At 48.1% G+C, this 18,428-nt stretch overlaps 8 protein-coding genes across 8 annotated transcripts; 3 read left to right on the top strand and 5 right to left on the bottom strand.

The window, feature by feature from the left end:
• Positions 1 to 213: 213 nt before the first annotated feature.
• On the top strand, positions 214 to 1,052 carry FPOAC1_000956 (uncharacterized protein; the record flags this gene model as incomplete). Its single annotated transcript, XM_044845564.1, has 4 exons — positions 214 to 234; positions 305 to 390; positions 448 to 606; positions 674 to 1,052. 4 exons carry the CDS (start codon positions 214 to 216, stop codon positions 1,050 to 1,052), a joined length of 645 nt encoding a protein of 214 aa, XP_044711480.1.
• A 447-nt stretch (positions 1,053 to 1,499) lies between these two features.
• Positions 1,500 to 2,936, bottom strand: FPOAC1_000955 (uncharacterized protein; the record flags this gene model as incomplete). Its single annotated transcript, XM_044845563.1, has 1 exon — positions 1,500 to 2,936. One exon carries the CDS (start codon positions 2,934 to 2,936, stop codon positions 1,500 to 1,502), a length of 1,437 nt encoding a protein of 478 aa, XP_044711479.1.
• Positions 2,937 to 3,474: 538 nt separating this feature from the next.
• FPOAC1_000954 (uncharacterized protein) lies at positions 3,475 to 4,391 on the bottom strand (the record flags this gene model as incomplete). The annotated part of the gene is made up of 3 exons (XM_044845562.1): positions 3,475 to 4,027; positions 4,073 to 4,205; positions 4,280 to 4,391. 3 exons carry the CDS (start codon positions 4,389 to 4,391, stop codon positions 3,475 to 3,477), a joined length of 798 nt encoding a protein of 265 aa, XP_044711478.1.
• A 494-nt stretch (positions 4,392 to 4,885) lies between these two features.
• Positions 4,886 to 6,377, bottom strand: FPOAC1_000953 (uncharacterized protein; the record flags this gene model as incomplete). Its single annotated transcript, XM_044845561.1, has 2 exons — positions 4,886 to 6,205; positions 6,255 to 6,377. 2 exons carry the CDS (start codon positions 6,375 to 6,377, stop codon positions 4,886 to 4,888), a joined length of 1,443 nt encoding a protein of 480 aa, XP_044711477.1.
• A 1,292-nt stretch (positions 6,378 to 7,669) lies between these two features.
• Positions 7,670 to 8,080, top strand: FPOAC1_000952 (uncharacterized protein; the record flags this gene model as incomplete). Its single annotated transcript, XM_044845560.1, has 4 exons — positions 7,670 to 7,678; positions 7,747 to 7,818; positions 7,885 to 7,955; positions 8,011 to 8,080. The coding sequence occupies 4 exons, from the start codon at positions 7,670 to 7,672 to the stop codon at positions 8,078 to 8,080; spliced, it is 222 nt and encodes a 73-aa protein (XP_044711476.1).
• A 286-nt stretch (positions 8,081 to 8,366) lies between these two features.
• Positions 8,367 to 9,605, bottom strand: FPOAC1_000951 (uncharacterized protein; the record flags this gene model as incomplete). The annotated part of the gene is made up of 2 exons (XM_044845559.1): positions 8,367 to 9,336; positions 9,406 to 9,605. 2 exons carry the CDS (start codon positions 9,603 to 9,605, stop codon positions 8,367 to 8,369), a joined length of 1,170 nt encoding a protein of 389 aa, XP_044711475.1.
• A 535-nt stretch (positions 9,606 to 10,140) lies between these two features.
• On the bottom strand, positions 10,141 to 13,110 carry FPOAC1_000950 (uncharacterized protein; the record flags this gene model as incomplete). Its single annotated transcript, XM_044845558.1, has 3 exons — positions 10,141 to 11,897; positions 11,952 to 12,751; positions 12,800 to 13,110. 3 exons carry the CDS (start codon positions 13,108 to 13,110, stop codon positions 10,141 to 10,143), a joined length of 2,868 nt encoding a protein of 955 aa, XP_044711474.1.
• A 335-nt stretch (positions 13,111 to 13,445) lies between these two features.
• On the top strand, positions 13,446 to 13,849 carry RPB10 (DNA-directed RNA polymerase II subunit L; the record flags this gene model as incomplete). Its single annotated transcript, XM_044845557.1, has 4 exons — positions 13,446 to 13,481; positions 13,538 to 13,599; positions 13,652 to 13,738; positions 13,795 to 13,849. 4 exons carry the CDS (start codon positions 13,446 to 13,448, stop codon positions 13,847 to 13,849), a joined length of 240 nt encoding a protein of 79 aa, XP_044711473.1.
• Positions 13,850 to 18,428: the final 4,579 nt, after the last annotated feature.

The following is an 18,428-nucleotide window of genomic DNA, read 5'->3' as shown; positions in this document are numbered from 1 at the left end:
ACCTTTGTCATTTGTCCTCCCTCCTACAAATACGAAGACCTCGCAACTGGAAAGCTTTCCGTTCCCCTTGCAATCATTTGATTTTCCTCTCTTGACATCCCCTCAACACCTCACGAACTCGACACTCGGAAAGCTCCCTCTGAGCTTCTCGATTCTCGCATACGAAACCATTTTTTTTTAGCTGTTTACCCCTCGTCAGCTGCCACCGTCACCATGACGCTCTACTACACTCTTGTATGTTACCTACATCGCGACACGGAGCTTCAGTGTTTTCGGAAATCGAGTCACTAACTATGGCAATCAGGTCTTTATGCTACTCGTCTTCGAGATGGGACTCTTCATGCTCCTGATCTTCCCCATGCCCTTCAACGTGAAGCGAAAGATCTTTACGTACGTTATCACGAAGTTCCTTTCACTCGTGTAGCATTGCGCTAACAGCAGCATCAGTTTCATTTCAGAGAACCCCGTCGTCGCCAAGATTCAGTATTGGATGAAGATTACCTTTATCTTTATTCTGATCCTTTTCGTGGACAGCGTGAACCGTGTCTACCGTGTCCAGCTCGAGCTCGCCGCTGCCTCGGAACAGGCTAAGCACGGTGGAGGAGGGTATGTTACCCCACGCAACTGCGGCATTGCAATTGGCCATGTTACTGACTTTTACTCTCGCTTATAGTGCTGCCGTCATGGGTCACGAGCGTCTCGAAGTCCAGGCTCGCAAGTTCTACTCCCAACGCAACATGTACCTTTGTGGTTTCACCCTCTTCCTGTCACTCATCCTTAACCGTACCTACGTTATGATCATCGAGGTAATGCGTCTCGAGGACAAGGTCCGCTCTTACGAGGGTACCAAGGATAACACCAAGGAGGCCGAGAAGCTCGCCGCTGCCGGTAAGCCCGGTGAGCTCGCCCGTCTCCGAAAGGAGCTTGAGCTCAAGGAGCAGGACCTCAAGACCCTCAAGAAGCAAAGCGAGCAGCTCCACAAGAGCTACGATGAGCTCAGCGACAAGTACGCTGCTACTCAACAGACCGGTGAGGGCAGGAAGGGCATCTAAGAAGTGCACCACGATACGCTATTTCTACCAAAAGATACCCGCCCACCCAGTGACGCTGATAACTTATTGTCGACATGGCTGGGTCGAGGATTATGGAAGTCTGTGCCTGTCAGGGCGCCCACAACGAACAGACCCCCACCAAAAGAAGCGGAAGATGTAAAATAACTGGTATATCGGTTTCGAGGTCAAGCACAGGCGCAAAGTTGGCGATCGGACGTGTATAGGACGATCAACCATTTATTGTATTCGAATTTTCATACTTATAGAATCGTGATGTTGGATTGGCCGTCTTGGTGTTTCAGTCACCAGGGTCTGGCGTATGCAAAATATCATTATTCAGGCCATCTTTTTTTCTATTTTCGCTACCATGTGTGATATAAGCGTTCCAATCCAAATAAATTATCATTACCTACTTACTACTGATACAAACTACAAACAGCGAACGATTCAATACCCTATGTCGTACTTTTCGGGAAACAAAACACTGTTGGCCATCTCTAACACAGCGTATTCAATATCGTCTTTGGCTTCGTCTTCATCCCATGGCAAAAGACCCATGGCCCGCATACCATCCACACCTCCTGCTTCGCCAACCTGTCGTATAGCCTGCTCGCCCCCTATAGCTACATCACCAGTGAGGGCACCAGTGAAGTCGGGCCCTGGTTCGCCTTGTAGAAACCCCTTGCGCTGGTGGGCTAAATAGAGTGCATTCGTTTGAGTCAAAGGACAAGCTGGGAGATATACAATCGTGGTGGCAGGTGTGTCTGGGCGGTGACGACGATCAAGAGCATAAACAGCATCCGGATGCCAGACAAGATAGTCTCCTGGTTCAAGCTTTGGTATTGGGATCATGCTTCGATCCAGTTGGAGGTGAGGATGTAGAGCTTTGTTGAGCTCTTGCGTGTAGGATGGCAATGCCCCTTGAATCACAGATGAGGGCGGTTCCTCAAGAATCCAATTCTCTGGTAAGAGGAAGTCTGAGCCTGAGGGCAAAGAGTCTCTGGGAACAAAAAAGGGTCGGAGGAGAAGGTACGCAGTTGTAAGACGAATCATCGGACACAATAGAAGGGTGCCTTGACCAAAAGGAACATCACTCAAAGCAACCCAGCCCTGGAACATGCGGAACATGCTGCAAGACCCATCGCCATTGTATAAATCACTCGTCACCTTTAGTCGAGTACTGCTCTCCCATGGCTCCCATTCCTCCCAGCGACCATCGAAAATGGGCTGATAAGTTGCAGCTGAACCATATCCGTCAGGTTCCCAACGCTCCACACTCCCTCCATCGACATAAACGCTGAGGGAACATGCTTCATCGTCTGGTGTTCTAATTCTCATGCGGTCGGCATAGCTGACAGGAAAGTTGGGGCTCACAAGTGCTTTTGGGTCGGACGAGTGCCATAAGTTCATCAAGAAACGTTGGGTATAAATAATGTTCTGGTGTGCTCGAGCTTTGATTTGTCCAGAAGACCAATAGACACCATAGAGATGAGGATCGTGGGTTGGAAGCCGTCGAGCTCGGGGATGTTCCAGATGGGCTTCCGTCTCTGCCTTCCACTCTGCAGCCAGACTACGAGGTATCACATTCCGAACAACTGCGACACCACGACCCTTGAGTGCGGAAGAGAAGGAATTCGTCCCGGACGAGTTTTTAAGATCTTCAAAGTCGATGGAAGGGTAGATATCTGGGCCCGCCTTGGCAATGATATCGATTTGAGTCTTCAACTCGAGGAGTAGTCTTGTCCATGCGGCCTTGATTTGATCTTGTTTACCCTCGATGAGATCTTTTTTGATCCGTGCGAACCGGGAAGGCAGGGGTATAGGTTCAGTAATCTGAGCAAACATGCTGCTTGAAGGTCCATGTCGGTGACCCTTTGGTGCCATGTTTTGAAGCTTGTGGATGGATATATGTAGTTGGTTATCAGAGATAGCAGATAGGTAAGTTGCACTGAACCACTGTGAGTTGGTTTAATTATGTGTATATTGCAGAAGACAAGAAGCGAAATCAACTATTTAAGCAATAGCAGAGACGAATTTCGATCGCCACTTGGGGAGAAACCTCGATATGCTCGATTCGTGAGGTGTACGGCTTTTATACACACAGCCGACAAGGCCCGTCACCACTCTCTAGCCACTTCATGGCGGATTTCATCAACCAGGCACTGAGCCATTGATTTCAACATAAGAACCCGTCGTCTGTCGGAAATTCTTCGGATGTTGACGCCGTCACGGCCCGGGTATCCGATCCTTCGAGATATGTTGTCTTGATTGCCTTGGTCAGCTTAGGGCGCTGTCGTGTAGCGACCAGCTGTGGAATCCGACAGGCTGGATCTGATAACCCTGCACTGGAGAACTTTGTAAGTGCATGTGAAGAGACAAGGCGTCGCCTAGTTATGAGCACTAGTTCGTCACGTAGGACTAGCTAGGACTTGACACGTTTCGATCGACGAAGTGAAGGTTGCTGTTTGACGGCGTTGTCCGTTTTCCTAGTCTCTTTTTCATTGACCTTCCTCTTCTTTGTCGGTGCTGTTGTCGATGTGCTCCCTTTCTCCTTCTTGACAGGTGCAGCATCATGCGATTGCTCCGTTGGACCTGGTTGCTTCATCAGGACATATGCAACCTTTTCTATGTCACTTGCTTTCACGCCAAGCCTATTTCGCAAGCCGTCAACTTCGGAGCATAGCATGCGATACTCCTTAGCATTGTACTTGATAGGAGTCTGCTTCCCACTGCAGCATAGCCACCAGAAAGCCTCGTCGGCAAAGAAGATGACCCGACTTGCATCATGAACAGCCAAGAGTAAAGATGCTGTCGCGGGGCCAATGCCTCGAAGCTTGGTTAATACATCTACAGTTGCCACAGTGTCTGCCTTTTCGTCGTATATTTCAAGAGCTTGCTTGATGACATCTTGGGCATCATTTGGGTCATTAGATGAGACGAGTTTCATAAGTGTTGGCCTAAACTTTCCATGACGCCTGATCGTTCGTTAACAAATAGACACGAGAGGGCAGGCTACTTACAATTTCCACTCAACAAGGGTCTTGATGTCGTCAATTGTCATTGGGCGGATTCTTTTGCCGGCATCAAAGCAATCCAGTGCTTCGCTGTAACGATATTCGTCGAGGTCCTTGAGTGACTTCTGGCCATTCTTGACTATAACGATCGATGACTATCAGCCTGTTTCTGAAGGGATATCGATTACAGTGCGTGTTGAGAAGTAAACGTACCACCTTTTTCATCAGAAATTCTTTGAATAACAGACGGATATCGAAGAAGTAGTCGATTGAACTCCTCGAGACTGACTTTATCAGCTGAGGCAATGCTTGGTGAGGATGCCATTCTGTGATATTGACTGCATACGGTGGAAGGACACTTGATTCTGAGTAGTGACTGAGATTGAGGTACAAGAAGTGTAAATTGTTTTATTCCGCACTCGATGATTCTTTTACAAGACAGAAGCTGAGGACTTTTCAAAGTAACCATAAGAAAATGAGAGATAGTATAGTTGTAGAGTTGAATGTAAGTTGGGTGCAGTCGAACGCGACGCGAAAGAAGGAAAGAAACTCGCACGGTGCGCGATGGTAACTTCCTTCTCTAGTGCGGGCCTCTTGAGTATCAGGGTACAAAAATAGACAGTCTAAGAACCATGGTCTAAGAATCGTAAAGTGTCTCACTAATTTCGTCTCTTGTGTTTCTGTAAAATATCCTGGTTGAGATACGTCAGAATTCTGCGCAGACAATCGCGTATAAGCCAGACTTTCGTAATTTCAAAAAAGCAAAGAGCAGAAGTTTGGATTGTATTATGCTAACAATAAACTTTAATGTCTACAGCATCAAGCAATCCAATTGTCTTCAACCTTGCCAACCAATTTCCACAGCTTGTCAAAGGCATTTTCGGGATCATATTTCTTCTTCAATCCCACCAAGCGCTTTGAATGCGTCCCAAATGCTTCCTCGGCTGAAATGTTCCCAGTATTGGCATAATTAAGGTAATTGCCAATACCATCCGCCAGGGATTCGTCGTTATATCCCAACTTACGAACTTCATTTTGAAAAGTACGGTTGAATTGGCGAATTTCGTTATCGAGGCCTTCATCCTCGTACTTGTACATGACGCCCATGATAAAGTACTTGCCACGCGAGTTGAAGGCTGTTGACTCGACAGGAACCTCCCTGATCTTCTGATGTGGTATGCATTCGATCAATACGATAGATTCATTTGCACCGGGCGTGCTCTCGGTGAACCCATGGAAGCGATCGCGTATCGCCTCGGCGGTAGAGAGCTTCATGGGAAGAGTGAAGTTGGAACCACCAAGCAAGTATCGGCTACCGGGGCCCATTTGGTCGTCTGCAGCCTGATTCATTGCAGGATAAGGCATGGACCCAACCTGTTTCATTATTGCCTCCATTTCCAAGATGGGGGCAAAATATTTGGGACCTTCTTCAGATGGGTTGTCCCCGACCTGGGCCATCCGCACAACGACAATAGGGGGTCTGGGTGCATTGGGATCCGGACCAGGAGGTACGTGTGCGAAGGCAACAAGGAGAATTTGTCTGCCATCATTGGTAGCCCCCCATGTGTTTGTGAAATCAATAATAGCTGGGAGTTTGTCAGGGGAGAAAAGGGCCATACCTCCCCAAATGTCTCCTTGTGGATGGGCTTTGCTAGTGAACTGTGTCACAACACCAAAGCTGCTACCGGCACCTCTAAGTGCCCAGAAAAGATCCGGGTTTTCTGAGGCTGATGCGGTCACGATGCTTCCGTCTGCTAGGACAACTTGACATGCAATCAAGTTATCGATAGCCAACCCATGGATTCCACTCAAGATACCATAACCTCCATGCAGGGTGAGACCGCCGACGCCAGTGTGGGAGACAGTTCCTCCCACAGTAGCTAGCCCTTTGGCCCAAAGGGCTTCATCGACATCTTTCCACAAGCAGCCTCCCCCAAAGGTGATGGTTTGCGCGTCAGCGTCTACCGAGACATCACGCATCAGAGAAAGATCTAGGACCATACCCTCCGGCGATGGAGAGCTGGATGTCTGTGAGGAACTGTGGCCTCCTCCTTTGACATTGAACTTGACTCCATTCGAAGTTGCAAACTTGACGACGGCGCTAACTTCCTCAGCAGTCCTGGGTTGGGCTACAGCCGCCTACAAAAGAGTAAGTTGTGTGGTATATAATAGCGATATATTGACTCACAGCAGGCTTGACACAAGTGCGACTCCATCTTTCGAGACTTTGATCATAACCTTCGTCTCCTGGGAGTAGGAGTCTCCCTTGGACAAGCTTGTCACGCAGGGATGAGAACTTGTTTTGAGTCATGTTTATCTGAAAAGAAAGCTGCAACGATGGGGCAGGTGCATGAGAAAATGGACATGTTACAGAGCTTCGCAGCTGTCTTTTATATGTTTACGCATGGTGGAAGCACCAGCACTAACCATGACCCCGCTTACATCAAGTACAAGTAAAAGACCGATGCACATAACAGGATAATCAAATCTAGCTTGACTTGCAATCCTGAAGCCATCGCCCATTCGTCGACGTGGGAAGTTGAAAGGGGCACGGATATCTATGCGCGAAGACGTACAGTACTAGCAGAACGTGGCGTTATTATCATGTCAGATATTGGCGTCTAACCATACGGGAGGATCTCTCTTAGATAGATGATGATTTGAGCATAGGAATGTATGTAAAGTATTATCCTTTGCGCCATTATTATGGTGACTTGGGCTAGTTAGAATGGTCAGCAGCCAAGTGAATTTTCCCCGCTTAGATACGGAGGCATACTAAGGAAACAAGTCAGGCTGTGAGCCGCATGGAAGAGCTTCCTTCATGGTGTTGTCACATCTGATAGGGCCAGGTTGGAGGTCAGCTTAGTTGCTGCTAACTTGGCCGGGCTATATGCCACTATACCCGCCGCTTACACGGATGTTAGCTCACCCCATCATCTCAATCAAGGCTATGCATTTGGCAAAAGTCGGGGGAATCAATAAGCTTTGCCCAGGGCTTACTGAGACAGTTGCCGTGTGAGCCTAAAACGGATCCTTTGCTTTGGCATTATTTGGCTGTCTTGGTTTGGTGGTGACATCCATCCATCCTTGTGAAGGTAGGAGTCAAGCCAGCTGAAATACAAGAGAAAAGTTGTGTTATTAAGATATTAAATTTGCATAAACATATAGATAGTCAATCTCAATCTCTATACTAGGTATTGTTAGTTGGTGAATCTGTCAGTGACAGTATTAAACGGTAACCCATGTTGCCCCAGTTAATGGACCCTGTAGATTAATTGCTACTCTCGTGGTTTTCTGGAACGGTCGAGACCCTGAAATGGACTAACTAGGTACCTAGACTAACGAAGCGAAGCGGGTGAAAAAGTTGTAGGTAAACAAAAATAAATCAGTCCAATTGCTGAAGGCAAAGATAACGGCGTGCCCGAAAGAGTGATAGCGAGGGGACAAGAGTTTCCGTTTTTCCCGTGCAGGACAAATCCCATCCCATTTATTTTGCATCCTCTTTAAACTTACACACACTCTGAATCCCTCAACACCGCCAGTTTCTACAGCACACCCTCTTCTATCCACCTATTCTTCTTTCAACCAGACTAAATCGCAATCATGGGTAACGTAAGCTAAACAGTTCCTCTCCATGACACTGTCACTATCGCATCGTTTGCTGACATGTTACAATACAGGGTGCCAAGGCTCAACAGAAGCGCGAGCGCGCTGCTAAGGACAAGAACACTGCCAAGTCCCAGCTCAAGGTGGTAAGTAAACACTAAACAGCTCTTTTCTTTCTCGTAGTCTTGCCTGCTAACATGTGATGTGCGTAGAACGAAAAGGCTTGCGACATTCAGTGCCAGATCTGCAAATCTACCTTCCTCAAGACCACAAAGGCCCCTGCGTATGCCCTCCACTTCTCCCCCACTGATCAGTTAACTAACTTGCTTTTCCCCCAGTCTGAAAGAGCACGCCGAGAACAAGCACGGCAAGGCCATCGCCGACTGCTTCCCTACCTTCCAGGAGTAAACCGACTATGCTGGAGAGCCGCCTTGACTTGAGACAACGATAACGATATCGTACCGAGAAAAGGAACCGAGACGAAGAAAAAGAAAAAGAGAGAAGAAAAAGAAAAGTGAAAATGGAAACCATTTAGCGAAGCGAGGCGTACTGTGGTGTGATGGCCCTGCACGAGAACATGGAGAGACGAGAAAAGTTTAGATGACTGGCAGGGACTCATGATAACTTTATACAGTTCTTTTTTTTAACAACACATTCCTCATGCTATATTGCTTCTCAGTGTCTTGCAATCAACTCAATGGGCCTCCACAGCTTTTGGAGGCGCTTCTACGGCTGGAGCTGTAGATTCCTTTTGGTGCTTCGCCTTGGCCTGTTCTTCACGGATGCTAGCCAGGATATCAGGATACCATCGCTCTCCAACATCAGGATGGCTCTTTACGCGGTTCCTCAGCGTCGCCTCGCCAAGATTCTTCGATACACCACCAGCACGGAAAGTAAACTCGACGTCATCAATCCGTCCTCCATTGCGTTCTACAATCTTTCGTCGCTGCTCCCTCACTTCCTCAGGTACAAGGCCAACACCAACTTTCTCGAGATCCTCGAACTCAGCGCTCATGCGCACACCCTGGAAGAAGGGGATTGAGAAGCGTGCGCCTGATCCTGCCGCAGGAGAGAGCACGCGATGTGTCGTTGATACGCAGACGCCTTGTGTAAGTGCCTCGAGACCCTGGCCAATAGCCACAACAAGCGTTCCTGGGATCGGCTCGCAATCTATCCACTCGCCACGGATGTTTTGTACCTGAAGACCTTTGTGTGAAGTGGCTTGAAGAAGGTAGCTGGAGAGCATGCTATCCTTATGAGGACCTACACCCTGACCCTGCGCATCTCCTTGAATGCCGAGCTCCTTTGCGTCAGGGTACTTGACGATCTTGAGCTTGTGCTGCTGATCTTTGTCAAAGTACTTGTTGAAGGCATCGCTGGGGAGCTCGATGGCCTCGGCGATGAGAGAAGTGAACTGAATTGAGATCTTGCCCATACGCTCCATGTAATCTGTGTAGACCTTGCGAAACTCGGGCAGTGAGTCCTCAGACGGCCACTGGTTGGGCGCTAGTAGGTTGCGATATAAAGGAGCTCCAGGTTCAGGGACAGGATGTTCTGTAGAGAGATCGATTTGCTCTCGGTGGTCGACCTGTCCAGCTGTAATTTCTGCCGAGAGACGTGAGTAGCCAAGAAATGAGGGCGCATTCTTCATCTCAATCTTGAGTCTAGACAAGTGAGTTGAGTGATTAGCATATGGGAATAGCAGAGAATAAGATAGGTATGCCGTTACTTACTTCTCTTCTTCTGGAATATCAAAGAATCCTTTTCCAAGTTTGATAACCCTTTGAAACAACTCATCTTCGATACCGACGTTCTTGAGATACAAGAAACCAACTTCCATCAACGCATGACGAAGTTCTGTTAGAAACTGAGGCTTTGTAGCTGGATCTCGAGCCGCAGCCAAGTCCAGGATGGGAATTGACGTGAACGACATTTTGATTCACGGTTCAAGGTAAATGATCTTTGAAGCTGAACAAATATTGTAACTGTCAATAAATAAATAACTTGGTATCTTTCTCTTCTTGTCTACTACTAATAAGTAGCCAACACAGGTTACCCATCCCATCACCTCATCATGCCATGGCGCGATTGGCCCACCAGAAGACGTCTACTACCGTCGTCTGGGTCTCCCCCGCATCCGATTCCCGAGCAATGCCGGGGGGGGTGACCGTTTGGTGATCGCCTCTCTTTGTCACCCGCACAGAATACAGATACCATGCCGATGTCGGACATGTTCCTTATTACATTTTGAAACTGAGTGAAAGCTGGTATTCAGACCTGCTTAACGCCGGCGCTGCGATCATCTAATCTTCCCAAGATCCCCCCCATATCCAACCAGACCGAGTCCAGTATAATGAATGCATAGTTACATGCGCGCGTGATGATCCCCTTTTTTGACAAAACATTCTAGCTTAGCTTTTGACCGCACCTTATTATATAAACACTTTTCTCTCATCTGCCTTTTCTTCTTATGATGACAGTGGCTTTGTCGCAAGTAGGCCCATCACCTTGTAGAACATATCCTCAACCGGAGGGGCAGCAAATGCCGGTGCGGCATCAAAGATATCTGATAGATGTTGTTGCTGGATCACGCTGGGGTGGAAATCGTCGTCTTCCATCTCGACATCTTCAGGCTCAGCAGCATCTTCAACCTCGGCCTCATCAGCATCGCTGACCATATCCTCGTCTTCATCGATAAGACCAACTTCGGTGCTGTTGGTATCAATACCCTCAAGACGGAGATCTTCAAGGGGTTGAATTGTGGCCAGAGATGAAGAGTCTGATCCCTCAGCAACCACCCAGACTTGTGCAGCATCATCCAGGGCGATGAATCCGCTTGTCTCGGGAGCAGAAACTAGACTGACAACTCTTTGAGGTGTGCTGCGCACCATTAGGGGCTCGATATGTTCAGGCTCGAAAACGGCAAGAAGAGATCCTTCCTTGGCAGGCAAAGCTAAAGCAAAGTGTCCTGAAGTATGGTCGACGGCTAGTTGGAGTAGCGCATTGTCCTTTGTCTTGGGTATCACAACACCATATCGCAACTCATCGCTGACAACATCGTAAACTCGGAGCTCGTCAGACAGGATGATAACGAAAGGCGATAGCACACAGATGGATCGCAATTGACCCTTCCACTGGCCTTCAAGAGTCTTAACCAGATCACCTGACGCAGCGTCAATCACATAAACCGCACCGGAACCAGCAGTTCCGAAAGCCACAAAGAGAGTAGATCCATCCTCTGAAAAGGCGACACTTCCTTGAGGCTCTTGGTTGGTATAAGCCTCGGGAATATCAACCACACCGTCTTGAGGCACGCCATCGCCAACGGCAATTATCTGCGAACAGCTCCAGGTGAAAACCTCGCGGCCGTTGGGTCCCTTGACTACAACTCCATTCTGGGATCTTGTCTTAGGACGCCACATACGAACAGTACCATCGGTACCAATAGTAGCGAAGCACGTCGAGACAGGATTTGAAGCCAAATCGAGAACTGCTTCGTTACGGTGTGTGGCATGAGGAGCATTAATTCTGGAAACAAGAGCAATTTGTTCGTCGCCTTGCTGGGCTTCCCAAAACTTGAGGTAAACTTCACGCCGTTCTTTGATAAATTGATCCCTCATGTCGCTGGTAACGTTGTCCACATCTCGAGGCGAGGGCTCCCAGGTATCCACGCTGGCAAGCCAGTCTCCATTGGCAGAGAAGGCCAGATGAGTAATGAGAGGCTCCTCAATGGGGCTGCCCTTGTTGGTAATGTTGACATCTGTTGGCTGTGTTCGAGCCAAAGCCTGCTTAGAAACGCTTCGGAAACTCTCGAGGTCAAAGGTCTGCAATAGAGGAGCCGAGAAACCTCCTGCTAGAGTAGCCTGGCGACCGTTACCAACACACACATTAAGTCTTGACTGATCCTTGGGGCTGATGACGGCTGGGATGGGTCGCTGCACATGTGAAGGGGTTGTCCATGTACGCTGAACAAGCTGGTCTTTGGGCGTGGTGACGTTAATGGCGGCTGACTGGATACCAGCGATGTATGCTGTAGGTTTCATCTCAGCGGTTGAAAGAACCAAGACCGAGTTGTCGTCGAGATGAACAACATATGCGGATCCGCTGGCAGAAACCGTGATGTTCTCAACACTGCCAGAGAGATGAGGAAGGAGATCTTTCTTTCCTGTATCCATCTGCCACAGAACAAGAGAGTTTTCTGAACCTCCTGAAATCATGTAGTTACCTGTGGCGCATTAGTAAGAACAAAAATTTCAGCAATACAGGGAGAAGAACATACCGTCGCGCGACCACTTGACGGCATGCACAGCTTTACGGTGCCAATGGTAGTTCTGCGCTTGAATAAGCTCCCTCTCAGATCCAGGCTTGGCAAGCGCCTGGCTTCGAGCAAGCGCATCGTGGTAAAGGTAGATCATACCGCGCGCACCACCGACAATGATATCCAAAACAGGAGCATTCAATTGTTGCAACCTCTTTGCTGATCTAGGATACACTCGGAGGTCAAGAGAGCTGACCAGGTCAGGGATATCGAAGGTGTAAATCTCGTAGTCTAGTACGGCCAGGCTGTCGAATTGATCCTGCGAAGGCATACCAAAGAACAGGCGATCGTTGATGGCACCGACCAAGTGCCCATCTTCACTAGTTTCGAGCAATTGCAGGCCGTTGCCAGGCCTCTTCATGACGAAGACGACCTTGTGCTCAGACTCTGTTGTCGTAGCTGGGTATGCAACAACCTCGATTCGGCCTGGTTTGTCTGACTCTGCGATAAAAATGATCTCCGTATCCTTGCCGGAAACCTTCTTTGTCACAAGAGCCATGGCATTGGCGGTCTTGGACTGTGTCTGGAAGAATTCGGGGGCCTTGGAGCTGGTCCAGTTGACCTGGCAGACGCGGCCGTCCGAGGTGGCTACCCAAACGATATCGGAGTTCTGCTTTGATTGCCGCATAGCGACAATATGAGCGGGAGCTGTTGTCTTCTCATCGGAGGCTTCGGCTGCTGTGATTGAAATTCTTCGAACGAGGAGAGAGTCGGCTGCTGAGTACACCTGGATCGAGGTGTTGTACGCCAAAATGAGGTATCTGCGTGGATTAGCAAGGCGCACAAACACCTAGGATTATTCAACTCACTGTTCATCTTCTGTCAATACAGGGTCGATGTCAAGCATCCTGCCGCCCATAGGCTTAGAGACGCGCCATCCTGCCTCTGTATTGTCGAATTGTCGAACAACCTCAATCTCTCTAGCTCCAGTCTCTGTCAGGGCCTCAGAGATCTCGGGCACCTCAGAAACCACTCCATTCGTGCTCGCGTTTAATCCATTGGCTTTGGCTGCCTTGCGCTCAGCCCTTAGTCGCTTTGATCTCGAGTCGTTTTCATTTAGATCCCGTTTGCGCTTCTTGTTCGGGTCGTGTTTTGATCGGGGGCTTTTGTTGCCAGCCATTTTCACCACCTTCTCCTCTATACACGATATCGACAATGTGCTTGTGACGTTTGTTAAAGTTCGACGTCAGAGAAAAAGGTAACAAAGTTGACCTGCCTAGCACTCTACTGGATAGAGATTCGCAGAAATTTTGGTCCCGCCTGCGAACTTTTTGTTGCCGATAAGATAAGTTAGTTTCCGGATAAACCCCGGAATGCCGATAAGCAGAATTTATTTTCTAAGACGAGCTACAACGCTAAATCACGGCAAGCTTTGTTTGTAACGTGCCTCTTTCTCTTGTCGCAAATCTTTTGGACGTATCCGACGAACCCGCGCATTTACGAAATCCCGTCACGATGATTATTCCTATTCGCTGCTTCTCCTGTGGAAAGGTAGGTCACCAAACCTGATGCGCCAGCCGCGCTTCTTGCTGATTATTGATTCATAGGTCACTGGAGACCTTTGGGAGCGCTACCTTCAACTGATCGCAGATCCCCGTAAGACCGATGGGTAGGTCGACTATTATTCTGTCGTGCTGATAGAATACTAATGAAATATATAGCGACGCTATGGACGAGCTCGGTCTCAAGCGATACTGCTGCCGCCGTATGATTATGACCCACGTGGACCTCATCGAGAAGCTTCTCAAGTACGACACGGCCTCCAGATCAAAGCTTAGAACGCGATTTCTAACCATGATAATAGGTACACTCCTGACGGACGAAACGAGAAGAAGCAGCAATTGAGCCAGAACGTATAGAGGACATCCTCGTGAATGAGCAGTAAAGGGTTAGTTGTGCATGGTTTGGCGTTTGGGAAATGTAGCCGAAATATGTCATTTTGACGGCGCAGGGAAGGCAATGAATTCATCAGGGTCAATCAGTATCAGAGTACAAGAGTCTTCATAATCGACAGTACCCTTTAAAGACCCTCCGAGACTTTGAGGATCCAACCAAGTTTGATTGTGGCCTTCAATTTGCACGGAAAGGAAAAACTTTGGACCAAGGATGATGCGACATCCTGCATGCTTATCCACACAACCAGAGTTGACTTTCCATCAACGATAGGACATGTCTTTGGGGTACTTCTGTGCTGTCTCAGGCCTGTGCGCAAAGAGCGGTGGATGTGCAGTTGCAGCAAGAAACAACAGTCAACTAGATTTTCAAGAGGGCATCCACACAGAATGAAACTACGCCAACATTATTTTGACCTGGATAGGACTAGCAAAGTTGTCTCGCATATTCCTTGTCTCACCTGATCTACAAGACGCAGTAATGTTGAGCGTTCTGTGTGTTTCCATGCTCCAGTGTTGCCTAGACATCCTTGAAAATTCATGCAGACCTGTTGGCTGTGTCTCTCGGCTCGTTTGCTTGTATGAGAAGGTGGACAAGTGTGTCATCAACCTAACAGCTACCGTTGGAAAGGCAGGCTGTTATACCAAACCAACCGAAGAAGTATTAACCATGACTTTAGTACCGTTAATTATCCGATACAGGGTTTGATATAGCAGGGTTGTGATTCCACTGAGAGCATTGTGAGTCCTCAGGGTATCAGAAAATTTGGCCGCTGGGAGCATAAGAGACGAAATTAATAGAACACTTTATGCTCTTTAGACTATATTTCTTAGGCTACTTATTTTTGTACCCTAAGACTTAGGAGGTCATTTCTTCTGCTACTCACTAGTGAGTATAACCTGTTGGTTAATTAGTGCTGCTGTTGGTGCAAAGGATGTAACATTATGTGGTACCCCCAACGACGGATCGCGATACGGCCCTGCTGGGGACAACAAATTCGGAGTCGTTGTATTAAGAGTTGAAATGTTCATGTCTCTAACTTGCGGACAGTGAAGCCTATAGAGCAGAAGGTTTCGTAATACTGATCCACTTGAAAGGGGGAGCTAGTGGGTAGTAGAAAAAATGGCCTCCTAAGTCTCAGGTTATAAAAATAAATAGTCTAAGAGCTATAGTCTAAGGAGCATAAAGTGGTCTACTAATTTAGTCTCTTATGCTCTCAGCGGCCAATTTTTCTGATACCCTGAGGGGGAGCTATCAGGATACTGCTTGCGATTGGAACTTTCGGGCCATGCGTCTTCTCTGATTGTTCACACTGAGGCTCTTACACCACAGCTGTCAGGATCACCTCGGTGGCCTTTGCCATGCCACAAAGCGCAGTGTACTAATCATCAATGCACATGCCGGGGCCAATGCCATTGAGGCTGCTTACTGCCAGACGTTCTTTGAGGCCCTTCTTTTATTTTCCGAGTGTGATAAGAGTAAACCATTCAGTCAATTCTATAGGTTGAGCTGCCCTTAACGCAGTGGAACAAAAGCCAACAACACACGTATGTGCTGGTTAAAGGAAAGTGAACTGCTGCCCGATGAATTCATCCCATGTACTTGGGTGTGGTGTGCGTAAGATCAAGTACTTACACTATAATCATCCTGGCATGATCAGAGCAAATTGGGAATCAAGACGGTGAGCCAGAGCATCCACCGCGCCTAAATTGTCCTGCAGACTTGTGTAGTATTTTTTGTTAGCCAACAATCGCGCTTGAGCTTATGCTGATCGCCATGACACGATCCTGCTTGGAGAGCTAGCAAACTGGGACGGGCAGGATACCGCAATGGGAAACTTGAGTCAGTAGGATGTACAACGAGAAAAACAAACCATATCGCATCATCATCATCATCATCATAGTAAAGGAGTTGACATGCTCACCAGGCTGGCGCCTATGTACTGCACAACCCCACAGCTTTTTTGTGCATGCTCAAAAGGCCTCTTTAACCACTCTATCTTACTCCATAGAAGCCATGAGTAAGATGATCGGTCGGTATCACAAATTGTCGTGTGTTGCGGACGAAAATCTGTGAGTAGTATCGATGGATTGCTCAGACTCGCCGGCTATGAACTGCGGGAAGTGTTCCGGGACGGATAAAGCCCGTGCCATATTCACGACCTTGCATCCTGCAACCGGAAAACATCAAAAAGACCCCTGTCTCAGGAGCGGAAAGCTTGCACTCTTTTGAACGTCGCGAGAACTCGTGGAGCTCTTAACGGCAGCAATAACAACAACGAGGGTACACGCAACCGGCCAACGAGGAACTGATATCCCCGCACCGGCTGGTCGGATTGGCGATCTTTAGAACAATTCCGACAGTCTGTTTAGTCTGTTTAGTCTGTGATGGCTGAGACAATGCAGCAGGCCTTTGGTGTATCACCACGCTAAAACAGCTCGTAGGATGATGACCCCAGGCAATGTCGGCTGTCATAACGCGAGTGATATGGATAAACAAACTGCACTGAACTCACTATGCCAGTCTATAACACCATCAGTCAGTTTAACAGTGGAGTCTGAATTCATTTTGTGATTTCGCAAAGCTCAATACACTCGGATGTGCTCAGTCAGCTTTACTGGGTCTTTCAGTATAATCCTTGTGGAGAGATGCAGATATCAAGACTCTTCAACGATGGACAAATGTAGAGTGTCTATATAAAAACACCATCTTAATCTCACCAAGCGTCCTCCGCTTGGAAGTATCAGGTGGTCTGAGAGAGTCGCCTAGCCAAAGGTGATACAGCTAGTAGATAGCAAGCGAAGTTATGTTCTCGGGACCCAGCTCTTCTCCATTATCAAGGTACTTTCCTGCTTGTTTAACGCAGAGATCTCTCGATGACTTGAGCTTTTGCTAAGAAGCCTAAATATGAGAGATGTCCCGTCCCAATGGAAGGCAGCGGACTGTGCGTCGCGAAGGATGTGCTCCCTGCGGCCCCGGCTAGTGGGGCCACCGGCTCGTTTTAGCGTTGCCAAAGCCGCCGTGACCAAACTGCTGGGTTTTGGCTTGGGTTATTGATTGGCTTGTCCAGCATCCTGGCGGCACCCCTGCGAGCCCTGGGCGTTTACTGCATCAGCACCAAAGGAGATCCAGCGTTGTGGATTTTTTCATTCAACATCTTCTACTCGATTTCACATTAGACTTCGAGGGATACCCATATCAATTCAACATCTTCTACAAAATAGTAAAGAAGTGGAGAGAAATCGATTGTTTATCGAACTATTTTCGACAAATGTTTCTGCCTCGTGGGTCAACAACGGTCGCTTCAGTTCAACCCTGGGCGAACTAAGAAGAAATGGTGTCAGGAAAAGCAACAGAACTTGCATATTGAACCAACATGCTTGAAGGACGATGACGCTTTCGTGCAAGGCAAGACTTTGCCGACCTCATGTCTGTGAACTCAAGGTTCCGTGGTGGAATGAGAAACCAAGCTCAGATCATGAAAAGATGTTTTGACTCCCACCGTATGCCTATGCACTTGTGTGAACAGACGGAGTCTGTTGTGATACTGGTTTAGGTTGTCGATCGTGCTGAATACGCATTGAAACTCGAGTGTCACATTCCGTGCCGTTCATGCTGGGCAGCGGTCCATGGCACATGGCATTGAATTCGTCACGGCTGAACTCAAACTTGGTACCGGATCTTATTAGAAAGAAGCTCCATGATGCATAATAATTGGACGGCTTGAGGTCGTTGGTGGAAGCAATGTAGGTGGGGGACTGCGGAGGATTGACCAGTCCCACCATGACTTAAGCGCCGACGCCTGTCCTCATTAATGTAGCCCCACGGGTTTAGAAGCCACGATCCGTCTACCCTGACCAGCTGTCTGGGATTTGACTGGCTGAGTGGGCGGTTGGAGTTTTCGTTTGTGATTGTCTCTACGCGGTCCATAGTCAAACTGTTAGCTGAGCGCAAAGTAACGGACAACTAACTGTCGAGCTGCAGAAATGGTGTAGCTTCCGATTCTGTGACAAGACACGTAGTTGAAATTGACTCGCAGACCCAGCAGAAGGGTGAGAAACTGGGTATCAATGTCGCTTGGGGGCCATGTATGATGGAAAGTATCAAGTTTGAAGATATGCCTGAGACTTCAGGAGCCACCTTCCGTGACCTGTCTCATTGGAGACATGCGCCTACCTGCCTCGGGCTATCGCGGGAAAAATGATTGAGATCTGTACGTAGGGCAGGTGCTTACCAGGGTGGGCCTCCCTTCCTTTACCATTCGTTCGTTGGCAGGCTTTCTCCTTCCACCAGCGACCAGGTTAGTAGGTAGTAGGTAGGTACTAGGTTAGTACTTTGGACTTACACGATGTAAATACCAACTGACTGGACTGTTGGTCCTTGCAAAGAGACGACTTTTCTTCAATCCATCAACACGCTGAAATAACTGATATCTTGTCTCATTCGCCTGCAGCTGATTGCATTCGGTAATTCCTGATAGCGACAGCCAGTACGCATTGAAGTTCCCTGCATCAAGTCACTGCAATATGTACCAACAAGAAATCT

The sequence above is a fragment of the Fusarium poae genome, chromosome 1 (genome assembly GCF_019609905.1).
Source record: "Fusarium poae strain DAOMC 252244 chromosome 1, whole genome shotgun sequence".
NCBI lineage: Eukaryota > Fungi > Ascomycota > Sordariomycetes > Hypocreales > Nectriaceae > Fusarium > Fusarium poae.
Note: the sequence above shows the minus strand (reverse complement) of the source record. Positions and strands in the feature narration are given on the sequence as shown.